This window comes from Amblyomma americanum, chromosome 7 (genome assembly GCF_052857255.1).
Source record: "Amblyomma americanum isolate KBUSLIRL-KWMA chromosome 7, ASM5285725v1, whole genome shotgun sequence".
In the NCBI taxonomy this organism is placed as follows: Eukaryota; Metazoa; Arthropoda; class Arachnida; order Ixodida; family Ixodidae; genus Amblyomma; species Amblyomma americanum.
Window position 1 is genome coordinate 93,388,623 of NC_135503.1, and position 24,143 is coordinate 93,412,765.

At 50.7% G+C, this 24,143-nt stretch overlaps 1 protein-coding gene across 1 annotated transcript in view; it reads left to right on the forward strand.

Moving 5' to 3' along the window:
• The window catches only part of LOC144097336 (sphingomyelin phosphodiesterase-like), a 50,793-nt gene that overhangs the window by 2,989 nt on the left and 23,661 nt on the right, over positions 1–24,143 (forward strand). Inside the window, exons 2-4 of the mRNA XM_077630078.1 lie at positions 4,896–5,087; positions 14,031–14,219; positions 20,978–21,220. Coding sequence (XP_077486204.1) covers positions 4,896–5,087; positions 14,031–14,219; positions 20,978–21,220 — 624 coding nt within the window. The remainder of the gene's footprint in view (positions 1–4,895; positions 5,088–14,030; positions 14,220–20,977; positions 21,221–24,143) is intronic.

The following is a 24,143-nucleotide window of genomic DNA, read 5'->3' on the forward strand; positions in this document are numbered from 1 at the left end:
GCTTTTCCTCCGGAAGGAGCGACAGTTGCAGTGCCAAATTTGTAAGTACTGAGACCGCAGTCGTGGCCTAGTGGTCTGGGCGTCCGCCTCGGCTGCGGGAGGTCGTTGGTTCGAAACCCACCGCCGGACACCCACCGGTAAAAATGGGTACAAGCCACCCCCGGCCCGGCGCCCGGCTTCTTCAGGGGTGTGTGCTTGGAGGAGGCTCCTCAAACCCCGCTGCGCCCCTTCGGGGGCAAACTCAGTTTCGAACAACTCAGCCTGCAAAGGTGGTTCGTGTTTCACTCCCCAGTGAAGAGTTCGACTCAAGACTCGTACGCTCTAACCAGCGTCAAGGTTCATGGTCCCTTCGTCAGAAGCAATTCAGAGTATCACTACGGTCATGGGCTAGTCCGGCTTTTCGGCTGTCCGACTTTGTGAGAGAAAAAAAGGTGTAGTTGCAAATTAGGGGACGTGGTCGTCAGCGTTGCTCATCACTGGTTTGCATGCGCTGAGATCTGTTTTGCCAGCGAACCTTCGGGGGGGCCTGTGGGGGGGGGGGGGGGGGGGGGGATTTGCGGTGATTCCCAGGCGTTTTTGTACCACCTGAGTTATTATCTAGAATTTCGAATAGAATTCTTCTCAGACTGCTGCAAATTCTGAATAGCCAGTGTGGCCGTCTGTTGGGCTTTGAGCTGTAGGGTTAGTTACTCTGTCTTGTCCTGTCGCATTTGATTGATAATCTGCATGACCTGAGTGAGAATGTTTTGTGTGTTTTTCTAAGTTGGAAATGCTGGTGTTAAGATTGGCGGTTTCTGCTGTTGCATTTGGATTACAACGGCCTGTTGAGGCGGGGCGTGTAGATTTTGACATTGTTTTTATTGGTTTTGGATTTACGAATACTACTATTGGTCAGGGTGCGGGTTTAGTCTTCTTCGGACCCGCTTGTAAGAGATGTTGTAGTTCTACCTTATTAAGGCGTTTCTGTTATGATAGTTTGGTTTCTAGTTGTCGATTTTGCTCTTCGAGCCTAGCGCAATCCTGACATGGGCCATACTCGTTTAAGCAGCGGGAAAGACAGCCTGAGCCCAGCTTACCCTTTTGTCACCTTGCCGCTGCTACCCTGGCATCGCCCATCGGGAGGTTGGTGGTCCCTGGTTGTCGGGCTTAATTTGTTGTTTCTTTTGTTGAGGGTGGAAGGCTGGCAGGTACTCCTGCCCCCTCGGGCCTCTGGAGTTGGATCTTCCCGTGGGCCTGAGCCTGGATCTAGACCGGGACGGGAGTCCTGGTTGCCCGGTCAGCTGCCGCTCCTCCCCCTCCGTCGCGAAGCAACGGTACTCCATCAGCTTGGTCTGCCGATCTCTTCTGCTGACGTCTTGCTTGGGAGGCTTCTGTTGTTAGTTGTTGTTTTCGTTGGCTGTGTTGCTGTTGTTGGGTCCGTGCCTGTCTCGAAGTGTTGCTTGCCGGCCCTGTCTCCTGTGGGTGGCTTCCCTGGCAGGCCACGCACTTGGCTTCACAGTCGTGGTTTTCCTCCGGCTCCTGAACGCCGCACTTGCGACACACGTTAACATTCGGGGTTGCGCAGACGTCTGCTCTGTGGCCTTCATTGATACTGACTTGGCAGATCTGCTGGGTCGGTCTAAATGGGTAGCACGTCGTCTCCCCCCGTAGTAGATCATGTAGCGGAGGAGGATGGAGCCCAGTAAGGTTAGTCCTGCCATGCTAGACGTTCCCAGCATGCGCGCTTGAACGATCCCGACCTCCTGGGTGCGCAGTTGTAGGTTGGATAGGAACTCTTTGATAATGTTTGGATCCTCACCGTGAATGACTCCCTTGATGACGACCTCGAGCACATAGGCGTTTGCTGAGCAAGGCTTTCCTTCCAAAAACAGACTCGTGATGGCGCCCGGCGTCTTTCCGTAGGGAGTGCTGACTATGATACTGTTGGATCCTGTGCGGCGTCTCATGGAGATGTCGCACGACGTTTGGTTGTTGCAGACGGCCACGATGGCTCTTCAGAATTGGGTGGGCACACATTTCTTGGCTTTCATGCTCTTCCTGGGCCTCATAGTTACGCTGTTGTCGGTTTCCGGAAAGGACGGTAGTTTCCTCTTCTTCTGAAACTTCTGATTCATTGCCGGCAGGGCTGGCGATGCAGTCGGTTTCTTCGGTATTACGGCGGTCTTAAGTAGGTGCGTCGTGGGAGCATACATCGCTCCTGTGACCACGACCTGCTCTCCCTTTGCTAACCTTGGATGATCCTTCTTGCATATTTTTAGGCGCCAGCCGGAATGAAGGTCGTTCGGTGTCAGGGTACAGCCTTCTACCGCTTCCTGAAAACTCGGGACTTGGGCGTCTAATTTCCTTGCCTGAGGGTCCAGACAGTTAGCTGGATTAGCGGTTGGTAAATACAGACCACTAGGACGCGCCCCGGCTTGTTTTGAGGTATTCATGCTAACTCAGTCGGCTCCCCTAGGCCTCGCCACGCCTAGCGTTGACGCCACCGCCTCGAAATTTAAAATACCCGTAAAAATGTCATAAAAACACTCTCTGCCTTAAAAAGGACCTCGATGAATACCACATGACTTCATAAAGCTCTTCGGAACACCATTTCCGGAGAGTGATGGACTTTTCGCAGTAATTACACTCTTGTTGACGGAGCCCGTGCGAACCGCATCCGCTCCCGTCGGCTGTTCCGTTCATATTGAAGATTTCTCACAACACAGCAGCCAAAACTCCGCAAAACATAAAAAGATACTTTCATCAAGCTTTTGTGACCTAAATTAAAATAAAATATTAAAATTCGACAAAAATTATTGCCACACTTTTAAATCTGGGTTTCAGAAGGATAATGAGCCACTTGGTTCTTGAGACAGACTATTGTCTTTTGATGGCAACTTCATGAGAAGACAGGAAGTCTGTAAGTTGTCAGGGTGAAGAAAATTGGAAGCTCAACTTTAATTCGACGCGTCGAATTGTGTCGGCGCCTGTAGGAGCAGCGGGGCAATCTTCCAAGCAGTAATTAGTATATAAATTGCTATCTGCGGCCCCCGATCATAAGGCTTCTTTTTTATGTGGAGGCTAAGATGCCGGACAGAGAGCCACTTTGTACATACGCTAACCTTGGTCACTGTACATAGTGTACATAGTGTTTTTTTGCGTAAGCCAGAACATAAGTGGAAAACAAAAATTATCTTAGCAATAATCGAGTCCCCACACCAAAGTTCGTGTTCAGCTCTTAATTTCAACAGCGCTAAGTGGAGTAAACATACTATGTAGGTTTCCACATACTCCTCCTGAGGCCGAAATTTCGCGCCCTGGACAGCAACTATCATGCACAAAACCTTCGAATCTTGGCAACAAATTGGCAACGAATCTTGACCACGAGCGTTTGATCATGAACTGAAACAAAAAAAAACGCACGCAGAATGCTGTCCGGTTAGTCGAAACATTCGGGCCGATCCGCTAAATCAGAAGGCGACATGTCAATCAGGCGGTTGAGTCAAACCTTCTGTATAACAGAGCCAATACATCACCTGCGTATTCGTACAACGCTCCTGTGTCACCTGTCACTTCGTTATCTCCTGCAAAATCTGTGGCGGCACTTTTAAGCAGCTCCCTAGCGCGGCTGCAGCCATCGAACGAGAATTTCTCATGGATGAAAATCAAGGCGAGGTGACGTGAACAAAGATAGCGGCGCCAGTGTTCTCCCCCGTAAAGTGCGTATATACGCAGCGCACTGCACAAAAGCACGTTAGACTGTTTCAAGCAAGAAAAAGTTGGGCTGAGGCTTAGCTAAAGTGCTGAGCCTGGATATCTCTAAGCGAAAAGCTTCGTGGCGATGCTCGTGGTTTAGCTTAAGGTTTCATACATAGGGTTACAATTTGGGTATACCTTTCTAGCTTTTCCAAAACGTGTTGTCTTAGGTGTACAAAGCTTGTACAATCGTTATGCAAGGCTCCCACGCTACCACTTCTGGGTCTTCTTCTCCTCCTTCCATGGCGAAAGGTCAGACGAAGGAGGCAGCGCGCGGCGACGACGACGGCTGCGGCAGCAGCGGCCACCTGCGCTCCGCGTGACGTCACTCGGTTTCACGGTCAGACGACGGAGTCGGCGCGCGGTGGCTACGACGGCTGCGGCAGCAGGGACCACCTGCGCTCCGCGTGACGTCACTCGGTTTCGCGCATGCGCAGCTGTGGCAAATCTGTAGTGTGGCTCACGCGAAGCCCGGTGTTGACGAGCCTAGTGAAGCTTTTCGCTTCAAAAACGCAGCCGCCATATTACTGGTTGTCGTGGCAGTGTAACACTTAAATCGAATTTGATTTTATCATGAGTGTAAATTCAACCAAGACGACGCAACGTTTATGCCCATAAACAGATGACTTTGATAGACGCCTGCTGCCTCCTTTAGACCTCTTATAAAGCACGGTGCACTGAGAGGACCACATGCTGAAGGAGCTCGCCTAGCCCAGCGGCGATGCGAGGCGCCAGGAGCCGTCGTCGCAAAGCACGTCATTTCCAAAGAGAACGAAATTTTTACTTTTCTGCGCACGCCTGCTGCACATTCGCGATTCGCTTTTTAGGATTTAGCGGCATACGACGTGTATCCACTCCAAATGAAGTGGTATTAAACAATGCGCTCTGGTTGGGGACTACGCAAACATCCGATAAAGTTATAATTTGAATACAGCGAATTCACTTTAATTTTTTTTTGTAAGGTATTATTATCAGGGTGTAAAATTTTCATCCAGGTATTACTGCCATCTAAGAGCAAAAAAACGAAATCCCGCACGCCGCTCTAAGCCAGCTCGAACCTTTTTTTATTATTTTGTCCAGAATTTTGACGCTAGCCCTTTACATCTTTACAACGTACTTTAACAGGATAATCTTCGCGCCGCGACCTCTGACACTTGCAGGTCAATGAGACGTTCAGGACGGGGATAACGACGCCGGAGACGTGCACTTCTTGCGAGTTCGTGATGGATATCCTCAAGAAGAACTCCGGCACGTTCTCGAGGCCTCTTTTCGTGGCCTTCCTGTGGGCCCTGTGCTACATGCAGACCTTCACCACCACCGAAGTGTGCACGGGAATCGTCAAAACCTACAATGTGAGCGTAGCTCTGGCTAAAAACGGCTGACACCTCCCCCAGATCACTGCCAACAGGAATTTCTGTTGCGATTCCCACTATAGAAACACAACAAAGAAATTTCTGTCGTTAAAACAGAGTTTCTCCACGGGCATCGTCAAAATCTACAAGATGACGCATCTCTGGCGTGAAAACGGCTGACACCTCCCCCGGATGCCTGCCAACAGGAATATCTGTTGCGATTCCCAGTCGAAAAACACAACAGGAAAATTTCTGTCGTCAAAACAAATTTTCTGTAATGTTTTTGACTAAATCTTGCAGTACCATGAAATTTTTCTATTACCAGCAGGATTTTGTGTAGTTATTACAGAAAAGCACTACAGAAGAAACTACAGCACTACTGAAGAATACTAAAAAAAAACAACGCAAAATTCCGTGCTATCGACCAAACTACAAAATATTTTGCCGTATTTTTTACATGCATGTGTCGTTTTTTTTCCTTTAATTGGGTTGCAATTCGCATCCACTCATTCAAGTTGCTAAAGCGGGACAGAAGTGTTACCACTTATTTTTCCGACATAGCCGTGTTCATGACTGCCTTCCGTGGAAACGGCGTCGGATCGTGCTCTGCAGAAAGTTAGTTAAGGCCAGCTCTTTGAGAAAACATTGTTTCTTTATCTGTAAATACAAGAGCGCACCTCGGGCCGCATTGGCATGAAGAGTTAGCCCACAACAGCTTCATGGAAAGTTACAAAAAAGCAGTGTGACATTCCTTGTGTGCTACGAGGTACATTCCTTGTGTGTGCTACGAGGTTCCACGTTCGACGGCGCGGCGTAGACGGAGACCCAGATGACAGGCATCATCAGTTACCCAGCCATGCTCGTTGAGAGTGACAACCAGAACGAAGGGGTTTAAGCCCAACCGGACCCAACCGGATCCGCCGCCGCCGCCGCGGGGAAACAGGCTTTATCCTCCCCAATTGGCGTGGCGGTTCCAGGGGCGGCCCTTCCGAGCACATTCCAGGACAAGGGAACTGTCAGCAAGCCAGAGCGCGCCTTACCACAGCCGACGCTATGCGCTACCTCGAAGACAACATTCTTTCCCGCGGACTCAACACGTGAGGGGGGCGAGACCACGATGCGGTGGTATGTTTGTGCGCCCAAGTGAAAGCCCTAGCCCCCCCTCCTTCCCCTTCGGCGTGGGCGTCCTCACCCTAGGGAGTGTGGAGAAGAGGATATAAAAATCGAGAAGCAGTACGGAAGAGGCACGCTCAGGACGAGATCGTTCGCCAAGAGGGCCTTCAGCGCGGAAGCCCGACGGCGTGCAGCTTCTGCCAGCAACCGCTCGAGCCCAACTCCGGAGCCACTCCATCGCCCCCATGAAGTCGTCGGCACGTAAGCTCGGACGCCCCAGCCTCTGATGTATAATCTTAATCATGTGTAATTATTGAATATACCTGTTTGTTTAAACTGAGCCATACGGTGTCTCTTTGCCTCTCCGTCCCGTGTGGACCTGCGCATTATGGGGGTCATCACACTGGTGTCAGAAGTGGGGTCTCAAAAGCAAATGTCCTCTGAATGCTGTGACATTCATGACTTCAAAATTGTTATCAAAAGGGAATCACGGGACTGATTGTGGGACTTTTACCCCCATTTGAGAGGCTTGAGGCACTGGAGGGCTTGAGAAAAAAAAAATGTCTGTATCTGAGGGAGCTCCCACTCCACAGCCGTCGCTAGGAGCAAGCATGCTGGCATTAGGAAGCGTCATTCCGACGTTTACGGGAGATAAGACAGGGGTTCCAATCTGCGATTTCTTTTCCATGCTAGAAGAGATTGGGAAAATGGGGGGATGGTCCGATGCTCAAATGCTGGGAATGGCGAGGTGTAAGATGGCAGGAGCTGCTCATGATTTTGCATGGCGAGACGAAAAAGTAAAATCCACAAAATCATTTGCGGAATTTAAGAAGGTTGCGTTTGAGCATTTCGACACTGAACCACGTCACGTGCGGGTACAGAGGTTCCGTGACGCCGGACAGATGGTAGGGGAGGACGTGCGTACATTTGCGTCGCGGCTTCAGCGCCTAGCACGCGATACGTTAAGCAGGGAGGAGGAAGGAGACCAGCTAAGGAAGAAATACGCGGAGGATCTACTTAAAGAGGAAATGACCGCTTTGTTCGTGGCTGGTCTGCAAGACCCCGTGCGCCGGTTCGTGCTCTCGCGCAAGCCGAGCAATTTCGACCAAGCCGTGGAGGCCGCATTGGATGAGGAACAAAATGAGGCGTTAACGACAGCCGCAGCGAGAGTACGCGTCATAGAGAGAGCGGTGCTCAACCCTGAGGTTGCTCTCTTGACAGAGCGGTTAGATCGCTTAGAACAGCTGCTATCTCAGCAGGTAGAATGCCAGGTTGAAGCGCGCGCTCAACAGCGCCCATTCGCTGGAAACCGGAGACCGCCACAAAGCTACAGGCGCGGTATGCGAGATTTTGAAGAAATCGTATGCTTCGCTTGCCAGGGTCGCGGACACATCGCCAGGTTCTGCCAAAACGTGCGCCGTGGGGAGCCACAAAGAGAAGCAGGCGAGACACGCCCTAAGCAAGCCTACAGCGGGGCTCCAGATACCGAGACAAAAAACTAGTTAGTCCTCCCCAGCCTGAGGAGCGTGGGGAGGGAGCAGTAGATGATGAGGTGGTGGTAGTTTGTGTGGCCGACGAGGCATGCCCTGTTGTGCGTTGCAAGTTAAATGGTTGTTGTATGGAATTGTTGATAGATACGGGGTCAAAGGTGACATTGCTTAAGGAGAGCAGTTTTAACACGCTTCGAAGGAAGGGGGACCGCGAGGTGTTGGAAGCGTCTGGTGGTATGGCAACCAAATTTGTAGGCATAACGGGGGATCCTCTTGGCATAAGTGGACTCTACCGGTTACACTTCTCTCTCGGCGGAATTGCATTGGAGCACCCCTGCTACGTATGCCCGGACACGGTGTCTCTGCCAAACGGAGTGTCAGGTATATTAGGGCAGGATTTTTTGAGAAAAGGGAAGGTAGTAGTCTCATTCTCTGAGGAAGAGGTTAATGCGGGCGGCTCAAAAGTTACGTTTTTGAACAGGAGAGGGGCTGAGATTCGCATTACCGATATTGACACCCGTCAAACAGTGGGATCATTGGAGAAGGTATATTCGCGGGTTGCCGTCCGGCTGGTCGAGGAGGCGGTCGTCCTTCCTTGGTCGGAGCACATTTTGTACGCGTTTGTGCCTTCAGATGTAGAGAGCGGCGCCGTGGGAGTGCTTGAGCCGGTCGACTCTCTCAGCAATGGCCTGAAGGCAGCCGCGTGCCTCGTGACAGTTAATGACGCCCACAGAGTGCCCCTACGGGTGGTTAACTGTAGCCAGCAGCCACTGAGCCTTCCCAAGAACAAAACATTGGCTTTCTTCACCTCTGCGATAGAGCAACGTGAGCCCACCGATACGGTACTCGCAACTGTAGAGCATGCTAGTCCTTCGGCTGCTCCAAAGGTGTCGTTCGATCTTTCTCACGTAAAATCCAGGGAGAGGGAAGCTCTGGCTGGTTTGCTGAACGACTACTCGGAGGTATTCGCCGCGTCCAACCTGGATTTGGGCTGCTGTGGCGTTATAAAGCACAGGATAGAAACCGGCACTTCATCGCCCGTTTACCAGCGTGCGTACAGGATTCCTTACTCCCAACGTGAGGAGATGGAGCGGCAGGTGCAGGACCTGATTGATCGCGGCATTGTCGAACACTCAAAGTCACCCTGGGGAGCACCAGCACTATTGGTGGAAAAGCCAGATGGCTCGTATCGATTGGTAGTGGACTACCGCAAACTAAATGCCGTAACTCGCATCGATCCATACCCCATCCCCAATATACAGGAGACGCTTTCTATGCTGGGCTCTGCCAGATACTTCACGGTAGTGGACATGGCGGCGGGATTCTGGCAGATAGCAATGGATCCGGCAGATGCCGAGAAAACGGCATTCAACACGCCCTCAGGTCACTATGAATGGAAAAGAATGCCGATGGGTCTGGCCAACAGCCCTGCTGTCTGGCAGAGAACCGCTGATGTTATCCTGGCAGGTCTTCTGGGGAGGCTGTGCTTCGTGTATATGGATGACATTATCATATACAGTGACAGTTTTGAGAACCATTTGCGCGATATTGAGCAGGTTTTGGTGCGACTAAGAGGAGCGGGTCTCAAGCTGAAGCCCTCTAAGTGCCAATTCCTCAAAAACGAGGTGAAATACCTCGGGCACGTTGTTTCAGCTGACGGCGTGCGACCGGACCCTGAGAAACTAAGGTGTGTCTCGGATTTTCCATCCCCGACTAGCGTCCGCCAGGTCCGGCAGTTTCTCGGCCTGATCGGTTACTACCGAAGGCACATAGAGGAGTTCGCCAAGCTCGCTAAGCCGCTCACCGCCTTAACAGCCAAAAATGTCGCCTTTCGCTGGGACGAAAACGCGGAGAATGCTTTTGGGGCCCTGAAAAGGAAGCTAATGAGTGCACCGCTGTTGCGCCACCCGGATTTTAGTTTGCCCTTCGTTATGGCCACAGATGCGTCAAAGTTCGCAGTTGGTGCCGTGCTATCTCAGGTTATCGAGGGCAAAGAACATCCCGTTGCTTTTGCTAGCCGACAGCTGAGCCCCACAGAGCAAAAGTACGGAGCTACGGAAAGGGAGTGCCTCGCCGTTGTCTGGGCAGTAAAACACTTAAGATGCTACCTTTACGGCCGCAAATTCAAGCTAGTCACAGACTGCCATCCTCTGAAATGGGTGATGAGTGTCAGGGACCCTAGCTCGCGACTCGCTAGATGGAATCTACACCTGCAGGAATACTGCTTTGAAGTTGAACACAAGTCAGGAAAGACACATCTGAATGCTGATGCACTCAGCCGCACAGCTGCCGTGGCAGCTATAGATGAGTTTGTCCCCGTAGTCGACCCCGCCGAATTACGCACAGAGCAGTGCAAAGATCCTGACCTGAAGCGAATAATCGAAAGCTTAGAGGGCGCACCGTCTCACCCCGAACAGCTAGGTTATTTCATTGGCAAAGACGGCACCCTGTGTCGGCGCACGAGGCCAACCAGGAAAGGGAGACCAGAGAAAACCGCTTGGGAGAGAGTCGTCATACCTCGGTCGTGGACAGAAAGGGTTCTTCGCGCGTTTCACGATGCGCCATGCGCCGGTCATTTTGGCGTAGCGAAGACACGCAGGCGTGTGGAGCGTTTGTACTTTTGGAGTGGCATGCGACAGGATGTTAGAGACTACTGTGCGAAGTGTCATTCCTGTCTCGAAAGAAAAACCCCCAAGGGACGAAGACCAGCTCCAATTCAGCCGTTCTCTGAGGTTTCGGCTCCCTTCGAGCGGACAGGTATGGACATAATGGGCCCATTGCCCACGACCACTTCCGGAAACAAGTACATTTTAGTATTTGTCGATCACCTTTCAAAATACGCGGAAGCGGTAGCACTCCCAGATCAGAAGGCAGACACGGTTGCAAGAGCATTTGTCGAACAGATCGTGCTCCGACATGGACCCCCGAGGCAACTCTTGACAGATCGGGGAACGAACTTCGTGTCGCAGCTAATGAGGAGAGTTTGCGAGCTGCTTAAGATCGCTAAGAGGCAGACAACACCGTACCATCCGGCTTGCAACGGCGCGGTGGAGCGACTGAACCAAACCGTGGCCGGGTTCCTGTCGCATTTTGTTTCGCGCGACCAGCGGGACTGGGACTTGTGGCTCCCGTATGCAATGTTTGCCTACAATTCCGCAGCACACGAGAGCACGGGCGAATCGCCATTCTTTCTTCTCTACGGCCGAGACCCGGACCAGCCTAGTGAAGTGCCAGAGGGCCCCCGTCGTGTCCCATACGCTTCACTGGACGACTATAAGGTGGAGCTAGAATCGCGCTTGCAAGTGGCGAGGGACATCGCAAAGGAGGCCTTAAAGAAAGCGGCGAAGCGCAGGAAGGAGGTGCACGATCGCAGTGCTAGAGACGCGCCGTTTAATGTGGGGGACAGCGTGTACATTGAAAACTGCCAAAGGCAGATTGGGCTAGCTCGTAAGTTCCAGACGAAGTGGAGAGGACCGTGCGAGGTTGTCGAGAAGCTTTCTCCGGTAAACTTCAGAGTCCGAGACGTGAACCGGCGCTTGATAAGGATACACGCAAATCGCCTCATGTCGGCACCGGTTCAGTATTCACGAAATGAGGAAAGGGAAAGCGCGGATTTTGATGGGGACAGAAGTGAAGCGGAGCGCGCAGATAGTTCGCAAGAAACGCCCTCTCCTGCATTTGTTCGGCAGGCGCCAGAGGTGACGGCCAGAATGCCACCGGATTTACTTCATGCATTGCTAGAAGAAGAAGCGCGCGAGGTTGCCGCGCAGATAACGCCAGGAGAGGCTCCTGCCACGAGCCCTCGCGAGTCCCAAAGCAGACAAAGGGTCACAGACTTACTTAGTATGACTCATGAAGGCCGATATCTGCTGCGAAATCGGAAAGCTAAGTCGGACTAATGGTGTAAACAGAGCGGAGTTTTGAACTGGTTAGAATTGTGTAATGCCACAGCTCATAACATTGCTATGTGCTTATGTGTTAAGTTATCGGAGTTGGTAGTTAAACCTTTCTGTCATTAAGTAACACCTTCACAGGGGAGCATGCGGAGCGCATGCAGAACCTGCCCTGCTTCCTTTCGTTATCTATATTTTTGTCTGTGCCGGGATCGTGCTAGAAGTGGGAGCTCCTTTGTAACTGTGGTAAATTTATTTCGTCCAGTTTGGACTAGAAAGGAGAGGCTTGGGTGCTGAGTTTCATGTTTATCTGTAAAAGAAGATCAGTGCTGCCCCTGGAGACGCCAGTTATGACAGCGGAGGCATATGGTGTTGTGCAGTGGTGTTGAGTGCAGCGAAAAGTGTTTTGTCGGACGCACTGTGCGAGGCGATTCAGAAAGACAAGGGGAGCTGCAGGGACTCAAATGTTCGGAGAACATTCTTCTGGAGGGTGAGCGAGTGTGACATTCCTTGTGTGCTACGAGGTACATTCCTTGTGTGTGCTACGAGGTTCCACGTTCGACGGCGCGGCGTAGACGGAGACCCAGATGACAGGCATCATCAATTACCCAGCCATGCTCGTTGAGAGTGACAACCAGAACGAAGGGGTTTAAGCCCAACCGGACCCAACCGGACCCGCCGCCGCCGCCGCGGGGAAACAGGCTTTATCCTCCCCAATTGGCGTGGCGGTTCCAGGGGCGGCCCTTCCGAGCACATTCCAGGACAAGGGAACTGTCAGCAAGCCAGAGCGCGCCTTACCACAGCCGACGCTATACGCTACCTCGAAGACAACATTCTTTCCCGCGGACTCAACACGTGAGGGGGGCGAGACCACGATGCGGTGGTATGTTTGTGCGCCCAAGTGAAAGCCCTAGCCCCCCCTCCTTCCCCTCCGGCGTGGGCGTCCTCACCCTAGGGAGTGTGGAGAAGAGGATATAAAAATCGAGAAGCAGTACGGAAGAGGCACGCTCAGGACGAGATCGTTCGCCAAGAGGGCCTTCAGCGCGGAAGCCCGACGGCGTGCAGCTTCTGCCAGCAACCGCTCGAGCCCAACTCCGGAGCCACTCCATCGCCCCCATGAAGTCGTCGGCACGTAAGCTCGGACGCCCCAGCCTCTGATGTATAATCTTAATCATGTGTAATTATTGAATATACCTGTTTGTTTAAACTGAGCCATACGGTGTCTCTTTGCCTCTCCGTCCCGTGTGGACCTGCGCATTATGGGGGTCATCACAGCAGAGTTTCTTGGCATTGCAAGCATGCTGTGCCGAATTGAAAGGTGTTCTTTACAATACCCTCCGCAACCTGCCCCGTGTGCCCCTCAGTGCCTCATCGCGTTCCTGAAATTCAGATTTTCTTAGCTTCGCCGCTCCGCCAACTTTTGTGGACACCTGTACATCTCACGACAACTTCGACATTAAGAAACAGGGAGTATCTTAAAATATCTCTGATACCAAACGGAAGCTTGCGTGTATTGATAGGATATAGGATTCTAATCAAAAGGAGGCCATGTACTCTCATCGAAAGCGTAGCTTTTAAAGGCTAGAAAACATCAAAAAGCAAAATGCAGTTGCCGCCATCACCGGCAGATTTCGCAACTAAAATGCGTGTGTCTACAGTTTCGCGTGGATCTCAGAGGGTACGCTACATCGCTATTCGCTTCATCACGGTGGCAACCCGTCCTTTTCGGTAAGGACGTCATGAGTTTGAATCGAATGGAGAGAAAATTTTCAAATCCAATTTTCTCGCCGATAACTGTGTCTTTCGCTGCCGGAAAATAGTCGACACAGGCAGTACGACGAGAGAATCAATTTTTACACAGAACAATAATTAGATGTAGTAGTTCAATGTGTCCCTTTCAAGCTTGTCATAACCCTTTAAAGCCTGTAGCTTTATAGCTTTAAGCAATTCTGTGCACCGTCCGTGTTCCATCGCACACCAATTGTTTGACCATAATAACGTCAGATATTTAATAGCTATACTGAAAATAGTAATATATCACGGCACTCATGGTGCAGCTATGCATGTATACGAAGATGCGGCAGGTGCTCAACAACGACCAGATGTGAACAGTATCCACAGGTTCGGCTCTTTCACCTTTCTTGATTGCTTCCAGTGGCAGTGGATTACCACTGTCGGCGGAGTAGGACAGCCGGCGCTGCGAGTGACAAGAAGGGGACTTTTGATAGTGATAATTGGCATTATAGTTACTTTACTTTTACTTGTATTTTCGTCATACACGTATCGTTTTGTTTTGTTTTTTTATTGCGTATACAGTTTGATGTCCTGGTGCCGTGGCGTTCCATAATACAGTTAAACTGCGTTAATTCTGCCGCCGTTTTCAATGCGGCTCGCCCTCTATTTGTGATGCTTTCAAATTTTACTTCTATTCTCTCTCTCTCTTCAAGGACGACGTGGGCTACGTGATGAGGACCACTAGGTCTTCTCCAAACGAGCTCTGCACGCTGATGTTTGGCAGGACGTGCGGCAATCTTACGTCGCCGGAACACGTGTGGGAAGTCACGGTCCCAGAGAGACCTGCTGCGTCCAGGTCGGCCACCAAGGAACGTCCATCTTCTCTGCTTTCTCCATGGCTGGTAATGCTATGGCATCAATCACGATTGTCTGGAAATGGCGCTATTCATTCTTGAATTGAAAGAGGATAATCTTACGCGAAAGAGACAACGCCGTGGACCATAGGCGAGCGGACTGGCGTGGCACCGAGGCGACCTGTTTATTGGGCTGGCATCCACACAATTCTTCCAAACGACGATTGAAAAATAGGCAGTGATATGACAAGCGTGTTCGGTTGTCGTCGAAGAGCACAATCACCGCCACTGTCAGCCGCTGTAATTTTAAAATTGATGAGGAACCTTACATACAAGGCGCAGAAAGCAACCACGACAATCTCGAACCAAGTAGAAGCGGTGCCGCGTGGCTGTTATCTGGTTGCATCTGCGTCGCACCTCGCGTAACAAATGAAGTGATAAAGCAGACTTTTTGTGGCACTGAGCGTAAAAAAGTGGACATAACAAAGTTAGGGTGGGTGGGTGGGGGGGGGGGGGGGGGGCTTAAGTTTTTTTTTTAAAGGAGCATGGGCCCGATGACTTACAGAGAAGCGAAACCCAGGTAAGAAGACCTAAACTTTGAGAATGCAAATAAAGCGATGGTTAGAGGACGAAGGACACTGATCGCAGCTCTTGTGTTTCGCGTCAATGTATATGGAAACGACTTGTTCGAGTCCTTTGTTCAAGCGTTCCGTAAGGTGCTTGGTCTGCGGGTAATACGTGGGTGTTAACCGTTGGTTTGTATGAATGCAGCGTAAAATGGCTTGGGTAAGGTCGGCCATGACTGTTGTCCTCTATCTGTGATGAGAACTTCGGACGTGTCATGGCGCAGAAGTATCCTGTTCGACCAAAATATTAGCGACTTCTGCTGCAGTACCGCTCGGCAGGGCTTTTTCTCGGCGTAGCGGGTCAAATTGCCGGTCTCGCTGATGATCTACTTGTTGGCACATGTTGACGTTCGACTTAGACGCTTCGTTCCAGTCTGTTAGAAAGGCTGTGCAAGGGTTCCAACTGGCCTTTTCGGTGGCGTCTTTCGTGGCTGACAATCAACGGAAGTTTTCATATGACGCGCGGCGGGTTACCATGTCCAGTACTGCCTGTTTTGAATTCGACGCAGCGTGCGAGTTAACTTTAGGTGCCCGGTTGCCGGCCCGTATTGTGAAACCTGCATAATACTTCTCGAAGACTTTACGCGCAACAAGCAGGTAGTGGGTCTTGTTAGATACGAAGTTTTTTCTCTAAAACGACGTTATTTTGTAGGCAGAAAGATGGGGCGTGAAGAAGCCTTGCCTTCTGAGTACTCAACGAGCTGTTGTAGGTCAGGGTGTGAGTGTTGCTGCTGCGCGGAAGTTGTGCTCCTGACAGTTCCAAGAAAGGCGTCGTCACCGTCATCTTTCTGCGGTACTGCGACCGGGGCCAGTCATAGGCAGTCGACGAAGGAGTGCTTGCGTCCAGACTTGTAAACCACGGTGACGTGAAACTCTCAGAGTCGTAAGCTCAAGCGAGCGAAACAGCCAAAGGAGTACTTCAAGCTAGCACCCCAGCATAACTCGTAATGGTCGCTAACAACTTGGACTGGCCTCCTACACAGGTAGGGGCGGAATTTTGATGTCGCCCGCATAATCACCAAGCATTCTTTTTCCTTTCTTTCAATTGCTAGCCTCTACCTTTGACAGCAAGGGGCTCGCGTAGGTGATTACTCGCTCTATGCCGTTTTTTTTTGAACAAGCACAGCGCCGGGGCCCGAACTGCTTGCGTCGATAAGGACCTTAGTTTAGGCCATTCATCTAAGTGTACGAGGACTGGTGGCTCTTGCAAACGGCGTTGAAGTTCTCTGAAAACTTCCAGCTCCGGCTTCTCCCACTGGAACAGCATGTTGGCCTTCCTCGAACTCGCCAAGGGCTTGGCAATGCGCGAGAAGTTCTTTACAAACCGGCGATAGTATGGCATGATCCAAAAAAGCTGCGGAGCGCCTTCTTGTCAGCAAGTTGTGAGAACACTGCGATAGTTGCTGTCTTTTCCAAATCGGGCTGCACTTTGTCCTTGCCAACGACGTAGCGGAGAAACAAAAAGAACCGGCTAAGCTAAGCAACGGCTTAGTTAAACAAGTTCCTGAGCCGGCGGCTGGGCGGCGGTAGGGCCGGATGCTTCGCGCTGGCGTTTCCTACGCTCTCGCTCCAGCGCCACCCTCCTACCACGAACCTCGCCAGAGACTGCAGTTCCGGAAGCAGTCAGCTTTTCTGTGCATCGTCCCGATGGCGCAATAAGATGGCCATCAGCGATTCATATTTACAGGCCGTCTGAAGTGGCTGCCGCTGCTTGAGTTACGTTGCGTGCGTTCCACTCATCTCAGAATAGTCTGCTCCGACGTTAACAGAAGCAGTAACTTTTCGGCTCTCAGTAACCACTTCAAGATCGGAGGTTCATGCTCTCGAGTTGCATGTCGGTCTCGTTATGGGATCCCTGCTTCGGCGGTTGTTGGTCTTGCGGCTGCGGCGCGTCGTTGTCGTTGTGCACGGCAGCGTCGTCACCTCGGTGTTGTTTCGCGTCACCATACGCATAAATTCTGGGCAAGAGAAACAGAGAAACTTTATCTGAAAGTTTCTATTAAAGCGATTTTATTCATATATCGTAAGGAAGCTCTATAAAAATAATATGTCCGCAGATCTTCCCTCGAGAGGCTTGAATTCTTTTTTTTTTTTGCTGTTAAGGTTTTTTCGGTCGTCAAAAACGTTCCCCAGTGACTTTCTGATAGTCTTAACTACTCAATGCGGGCGACATACAAGATTTGAAAGAAATATTTCGCAACGCATGAGAAGAATGGACCATTACCTTCAGTATGGACCATTACCTTCAGAGTATGTTATAATATTCCAGAGTTGCCTCACAATTAAATTTCATGTCCAAGAATCCTGCACTTGTGAGGCTAAGCTTCGTTTACGCGTCGTCCTAGTGGATGCGGCGTGGCCTTGCGTCGTTAGTGTTGGAGGATATTCGTCGTTTCGTCGGCTAGCAATCTGCAAAGGTTGCTTTCTTCAGTGTACCCTGCTTGGGCTGGGGAGCGTTCCTCTCATGCTTGATGCGTAGTTACGACTTGGCGATGGTAAATGGGACAGGCGGTTCGGTACAAACTCCACGCAGGTAGTCGCCGATCTCCTGCGGGCGCTGGCCTGGGTGTGGTAGGGGTGCGTCAGAAGAAAAACCATGAAGTACCATTCACCTGTATGGCCAGTGTCGAAGACTGTGCCTTGCCTCACCGCAATGAAGGCAGAGTAGAAAGCTGTAGGTCGTCCTCCACTCGTCGCGTTTACTTGTGCCTCGTCGTCTTCCGTAGTGTAGGCGAGCGGTAGTCTGGCATTGCACTCCCGGTACGTAAGGCTCTGGGCGAAGGCTGACAGGAAAGCTTTTGACTGCGAACCGCGGCGGTGCAGTTCATGGCCTGTGGTTGTGATGTGGCCGTCAGTTTCTGGTTCTCAAGCGCCTGCTGGGCACTTCCTCGCGCACTGCATCGATGAAAGTGGTTGTCTGAAGCTGAGAAGAGGCAGAGTGAAGTGGCGCAGGAAATAACACTTTATTGGGCTTACTTGCGTCCACAAAGAGGTTAACAGTTTGGTAGCGGCAATAGCAACAAATGTGCTCGGCGGCCATCGGAAAACCGAATCTCTACCTCTGTCGGCTGCGCTCAGTTGAAGGCTGGCAAAGAACTTTCGAGATGAGGCGCCAAAAGCACCTATGATAATCTCATACAACGTAGAAACAGTTGCGCATGTTTCAATCATTCGAGATAAATCTGGAGTCGCTCCGGCCGTAAACAAAGTGGTAAAGGCGCGTGACAGGGGCTTCGAGCATAAACGAACAAACATTGCAAAGCTTCGCGCCATAGAACTACTTCCGGCTTTTCAACTGCAGCCGCGTCCTCTTATATTGCCTGAGTCAAGGGCTTTGCCACAGCCGCAGGCAGGCAGCAGTGGCTGCAAGCCTTCAATGTTTCCAAGCATTCCACACCCTCAACCGCTCATGAAGCAGGACACGCTGAGGTGGGAGGTCGAGTGTCCTTGCGGGGAGAGCTTTTGTACTACACAAAATAGTGTCCGGTGATAATAATAATAATAATAATAATAATAATAATAATAATTGGTTTTGGGGGAAAGGAAATGGCGCAGTATCTGTCTCATATATCGGCGGACATCTCAACCACGCCGTAAGAAAAGGGATAAAGGAGGGAGTGAAAGAAGAAAGGAAGAAAGAGGTGCCGTAGTCGAGGGCTCTGGAATAATTTCGACCGCCTGGGTATCTTTAACGTGCACTGACATCACACAGCACACGGGCGCCTTACAGTTTTGCCTCCATAAAAATGCAGCCGCCGCGGTCGGGTTCGAACCCGGGAACTGCGGATCAGTAGCCGAGCGCCCTAACCACTGAGCCACCACGGCGGGTAGCGTCAGGTGCCATGTGCGGATTTCAGCAGTGCTGGCAGGTCTATATATCACCCGTCCCACCGCTCGTCCCTTGACTACAAGGCTTTGGAGTCCCCAGTGGATCATACGCGCATTTTAGTGCATGAGGAATAGGCAAGACTTTGAGGTGCAACACGAAAGTTCCGCTGAAGAACCTAGTGCACAAGGTCACAAGGTTTCAACCGGTTTGTGGACCCGTGCCACAAGTCCTAAGTGAACTATGTCATTTGATCGATCTCGCAAATCTTCGATATCCCCTACTTCAAGACGGCATATTGATGGGCGAGTTCATGGTCCATCGTTATCATGTAAACTACGCGAAAAAAAAGACACGCATTAAACTTAGTGCGGGACTAGTGGTCCTGTCTCTTAACCTGTCCCTACGCGCCCTCTTTTTTTCGCGAAGTTTCTTTGGTACCCCTTCCTTCCCTTTGACAGCCAACTCGCTCGGAGATATCACCAGGATAGCAACGTCCTTGGTAAATTCTAGATACTATACACTCCGTCATGCGGCAATCATTAGCCTAATAGTATAGAACTGACAGTGTTTGCTTCAGACACTCTGACACTGTCCTGAAGCCTTCGGTTTTCATTTTTTTGTAACGGCCCTTGCATAACTGTGATTCGGTCTACATTCAGTTTTGCCATTACTGGCGTGCTTTCTCACGAACTGAATTGATCACTGCGTGCTGTTTAATATGTTGTCAGCTCTTGTGGAACATTTCCCTCCGCGAAAAAGACTGTCCGGTGATAATATCAACAGCACCCTAAAAATGCATGCATCTAAAAAAACATGCATCTCAATAAAAATAGGAGCGTGATAGCCATTGGTCTAATCTAGTGAAAACATATTGGTTCCAGGAAAATCCACTGTAAGTAGTTTATATAACGCGATTTTGGCAATTAAATTCAATTTCTGTGTATCCAGGATGCATTGCTCGAGATTTATTAGTGAACTATGTAAATCACACACAAATAATTCTAAGTAGCTGCAAAAATGACGATATAATTGATGTTTTACTGCGATAGCAGTTAAACGCATGATTCCTGCTTCTTTGGTGTTGGCGTCGATGACGTTGTCAGCGTGACACCGCGCCACTCTCATTGTTCAGGTGCAATTTCGGCATGCATAATGTCAGTGCAACGTGCCACGGTGATTATTCCCCATGCAGTAACATTAGTGTGGAGTGACTCAGTGTTGCGAACAAAATGACATCACGAGTGATAACACAGTGACATCGCACACAGAGTGCCAGAGAAGAAGACAAATAATAACGAATAAGCGATATGATAATCACCACCGTGAAAGCTTGTCGCTGTTCCTTACGATATACAGTGCTAATTCTCCTGTGATTTTGTTCTGATACTGTGTCTCAAATTTTCCCGGGTATTGTCCGTCCCCAGTTCTGTCCGATACCTACCGGTTACACATTTGGGGAACAAGCTTTCCATTTGCCCATTGTTCGGCTACTCTGGGGTGAATGCTTGACACCCCTTTGTGCAGTGCAAAATACATTTTTCAGTGGCGGTCCTTGGCCAAGCTGTCCTTGCGTCGTAAAAATTCACCATCGTCACCATTTTTTCAAAGCATACCGCGACGAGTGCCGCCATTGGTAATATGGTCAACTCACGAATAAGCGTACCTAGTGTAAAAGCTGATGCTAACTGCATCCTCTTTTAGTTTTGTTGCTCTAACACTTCCTTGAAAGACCACTTGGTGACTCTTTTTTTGTATGGGCATTTTAACTCATATACGGACACCTTTTTCTTCTGTATACCTCTTACACTTCTCCTTGCGCATAACGAGCTTCAGCTCATAATGACCGAGCAATGGTTATTCTTACTCGGAATAGGCGCCGGAAGCCCGCAAAAAGAGTAACTCAGGGCTAATTCCACGTATACCTGTAACAGACAACAACGTCAACCTGATCTCCATTAGAGGTTTTTACTATGTAATTGATATTTGCTCCAAAGTACAATGAACGACATCCGAAGCATTTTTAACCAACTGTTATCGCTATATACTGACTGTTCAGCGCGAAACACACCCAGAACGTGTTCTAGACATGCGTTTTGCCCTCTGTTCGAGTACTACCTTCTGCATGTTTTGTATCACGCATTAGCCGAATATTAAATTGTAGTTCCGCTATTGCAGCTGACAGTTACATTTGCGAGAATAAACTGTTCTACAGTTGAAATGTCGCAGAGCGACAATCCAAACGATCCATGCTGCTTCCAGGGGCGTCAAGGGTCCCAGAATCCCAGAGGAGACGCCACCATGTGCAAACGTCGCATGCAAAACATTCCGTGCTAAGCTCCGCGCTGTTGCAGGCGCACGGGAGAGCAGGCCCCAAATCGTTCCGCGTGCTGCACCTGTCGGACACGCACTACGACCCGGAGTATGCCCAGGACAGCCTGGCGTCGTGCAATGAGCCGCTCTGCTGCCGGCTACGGTCCGGCGAGGTGCACAACGACAGCGACCGCGCGGGCCGCTGGGGGGACCTGCGCTACTGCGACCTGCCCTTCCGCACGCTGGATAACATGCTGGAGAACATCGGCCGCCAGAGACACGAGGCGAGATATGCTTTTTATTTTCCTTCGACACCGCTTCCATTATGCCTGTGAGAGTGCTTCGTCCGGGTGCCCCATCTATGGCCTTGAGCTTGTTACTACGCTGTCTATCATTATGTCATCTTACCAAGTAGCCACAGCGAGGAGATAGGATTCATTAAAAGAATTGAGGAATTGGCTTGGTTAACAAAGGTCTCACATAGCGCTACACATACGAGAAGGGAACGAGGACAATCGTGAGGCACATGAAAACGAAGGTAACGCAGTGGAGAAAGAGAGAGAGAGAGAGAGAACACACATTATTTGGTGACTTGTGATACGCGGGTGGTTCACCCAGGTCTGGAAAACCATTGTTGCAGACAGCCATTTAGGCCTGGCCGATCAGTTACCACTGAAGTGGAAGCTTTGTGTGAGCCAGCCTCATCTCACACTGTTCCTGGCTGATTTCATCGCTGTCGTGTTCTCTAAATTGTTCGGGGAAGCTCCAGACCATGTACGAGTAGGTGAGGTCGCAGACCTTCCCGCAGGCTGAGCATGCGTTAGTCGGGTATTGTACTGGCGAGATTTTGTTTCTCCATACTGGATTTGGAAGCGTGCGTGCTTTTATGGTTTTCTACATTGTGGCTTCTTGCCTTGTGAGTTCTTTGTCTGGTTCGCCGCACTTCTTTCTGCTTAGTCGGTGGTGGTCTATGATCTCGCCGTATGCAGGTACACACGACAACACACACGATGAGCAGAGGCGTTCCTAATAGCCAGAAGAGCAGCTTGGGCTGGTTGGTTTTCCATCCTGATGGTAACAGCGCAGAACGTAGACGACACACGAGAAGAGAAGCACAGACAACGAGCGCTGACTTTCAACAACGTTTAATTAGAAAGGACACAGATTCTTACACTCGCACAGAAAGCACACGTGTCACACACGCCATTTTACACCATGATACACACGTAGTCCTGCACACTCAGAGCAAGATTACTGCACGCCCAACAGCTGAAGCTCCTTTTTTGTTAACAATATGGACGGCTTGCTTACGCATGGCTCCCTTCGTTTGGCTATCTCGGCGGCCTCAATAGTATCGCGGACCAACTGTTCACTGTGTTTGTTCAGCACTTGACATCGCTTGAATTACGCGCCACATGTTTTGGAAATGCAATCCCTGACATGTATACCAAAATGCCTGCAGCCTTGATCAACGTTAATTTTGTGCTCCTTTAATCTTTCGTTGGTGCACCTGCCCGTCTTCCCAAAATACTTTTTCCCACGTTTTAAAAGTATCGAATACACCATGGCTTCCGCGTATTCCACGAAGCGATTCTGGTGATTTGTTGTGCACCCTTGCTGTGCAAGGTGGTGCACCCTTGTGCAGCTCATGGTGCCACTCGTGGTGCCGCTCATGATGCCGACAACAGAACCGGGTCGTACTACGGCCCACGTACTCTCTCGCGGCCACGTCGCCTGAGATCAGAAGACGGTGTGAGGGGCTCAATTATGTAGTTCACTGAAAATTTGTGCTCCAGGACATGGTAGGGGCCATGGTATTTCAGAAGAAGTTTCTATGAGAGGCCGGGAGCAGTGGAAGGGATCCACAGCCAGACGAGTGAAACGGGTGGGAAAGCCGGGTCAAGCTGACCTTCGTCATGGCGGTGTTTTTGGCGCCTCTGAGTGCCTGCCGTGAGCGACCAATCAATCTGACGGCAGTCTTCTGTGTGCAGGGCAGCTTCGCAAACATTTGTACATTCGGATGTGGCATGGCGGTAGGGGAGATCTGTGCCGATGGGAGCGGATGGATGCCGGCGATAGAGCAGAAAAAATGGGGAGAAACCGGTCGTGGACTGGGTAGCAGTGCTGTAGGCGTACGCAATATAGGGCAGAACGAGGTCCCAGTTCGTGTGATTGGCAGCACGTACATAGCCAGCATATCGCCCAGAGTGAGATTAAATCGTTCGGTTAGACTTTGTTTGCGGATGGTAGGCTGTACAACTCCGATGAAGTATATTGCACTCGGCGAGCAGAGCTTTAACGACGTCATACAAGAAGATGCGTCCACTGTAACTGAGGATCACGAGGAGCACCGTGGCGAAGTATAAAGCGCTCCAAAATGAAGGACGCCACATCACAAGCTGTTGCAGCCGGGAGCGCCGCGGTTTCGGCATACCGACCAGGTTATCAATGACAGCAATGACCCAGCGGTTGTCAGCAGCGTTCTATGGCAGAGGGCCGTATAAATCTATGCCAACACGGTCTAAGGGGCGAAGCGGACATTGTAGGGGCTGCAACTCTCTATAATCGTGATGAGGCAGTTGCTTACGGCGTTGGCAGGACGGGCAGGAGCGGACGTACTTGAGGATGAAGTTATACGTGCCGCACCAGTAGTACCGGAGACGGATGCGAGTGTATACGTTTTGAATACTCCCGCGTGGTCGCATTGCGGGTCACCGCGGAAATAGGTGCAGATTTGGGACCGGAGATGTCGGGGAATGACGAGAAGCCATTTCCGCCCACCAGAGTTATAGTTGCACCGATAAAGTAGATTATCACAAATTGGAAAATGTGAAGCTTGGCGACGAAGAGCGCGGGACGCTGGAGCCGTAGATGAGTTGGAGAAAAAGTCAAGAAGAGAGACAATCCATTGGTCTTTATGCTGCTCGGAAAGCATGTCGCAGGTGGCGAGCGAAGGCGCAGCGGATCCGAGTGCGGAGAAGCTGGCAATCTCGGCCGGTAGCGGGGAACGGGACATGGCATCAGCGTCCTGATGATCGCGGCCCCACCGATGTACGACACGTATGTTATATTCTTGTAGACGGAGAGCCCATCGAGCCAGGCGACCGGAGGGGTCTTTTAGCGAAGAAAGCCAATATAGAGTGTGCTGGTCGGTGACCACGTCAAAAGGACGACCATAGAGATAAGGTCAAAACTTGCAGTTGAGTT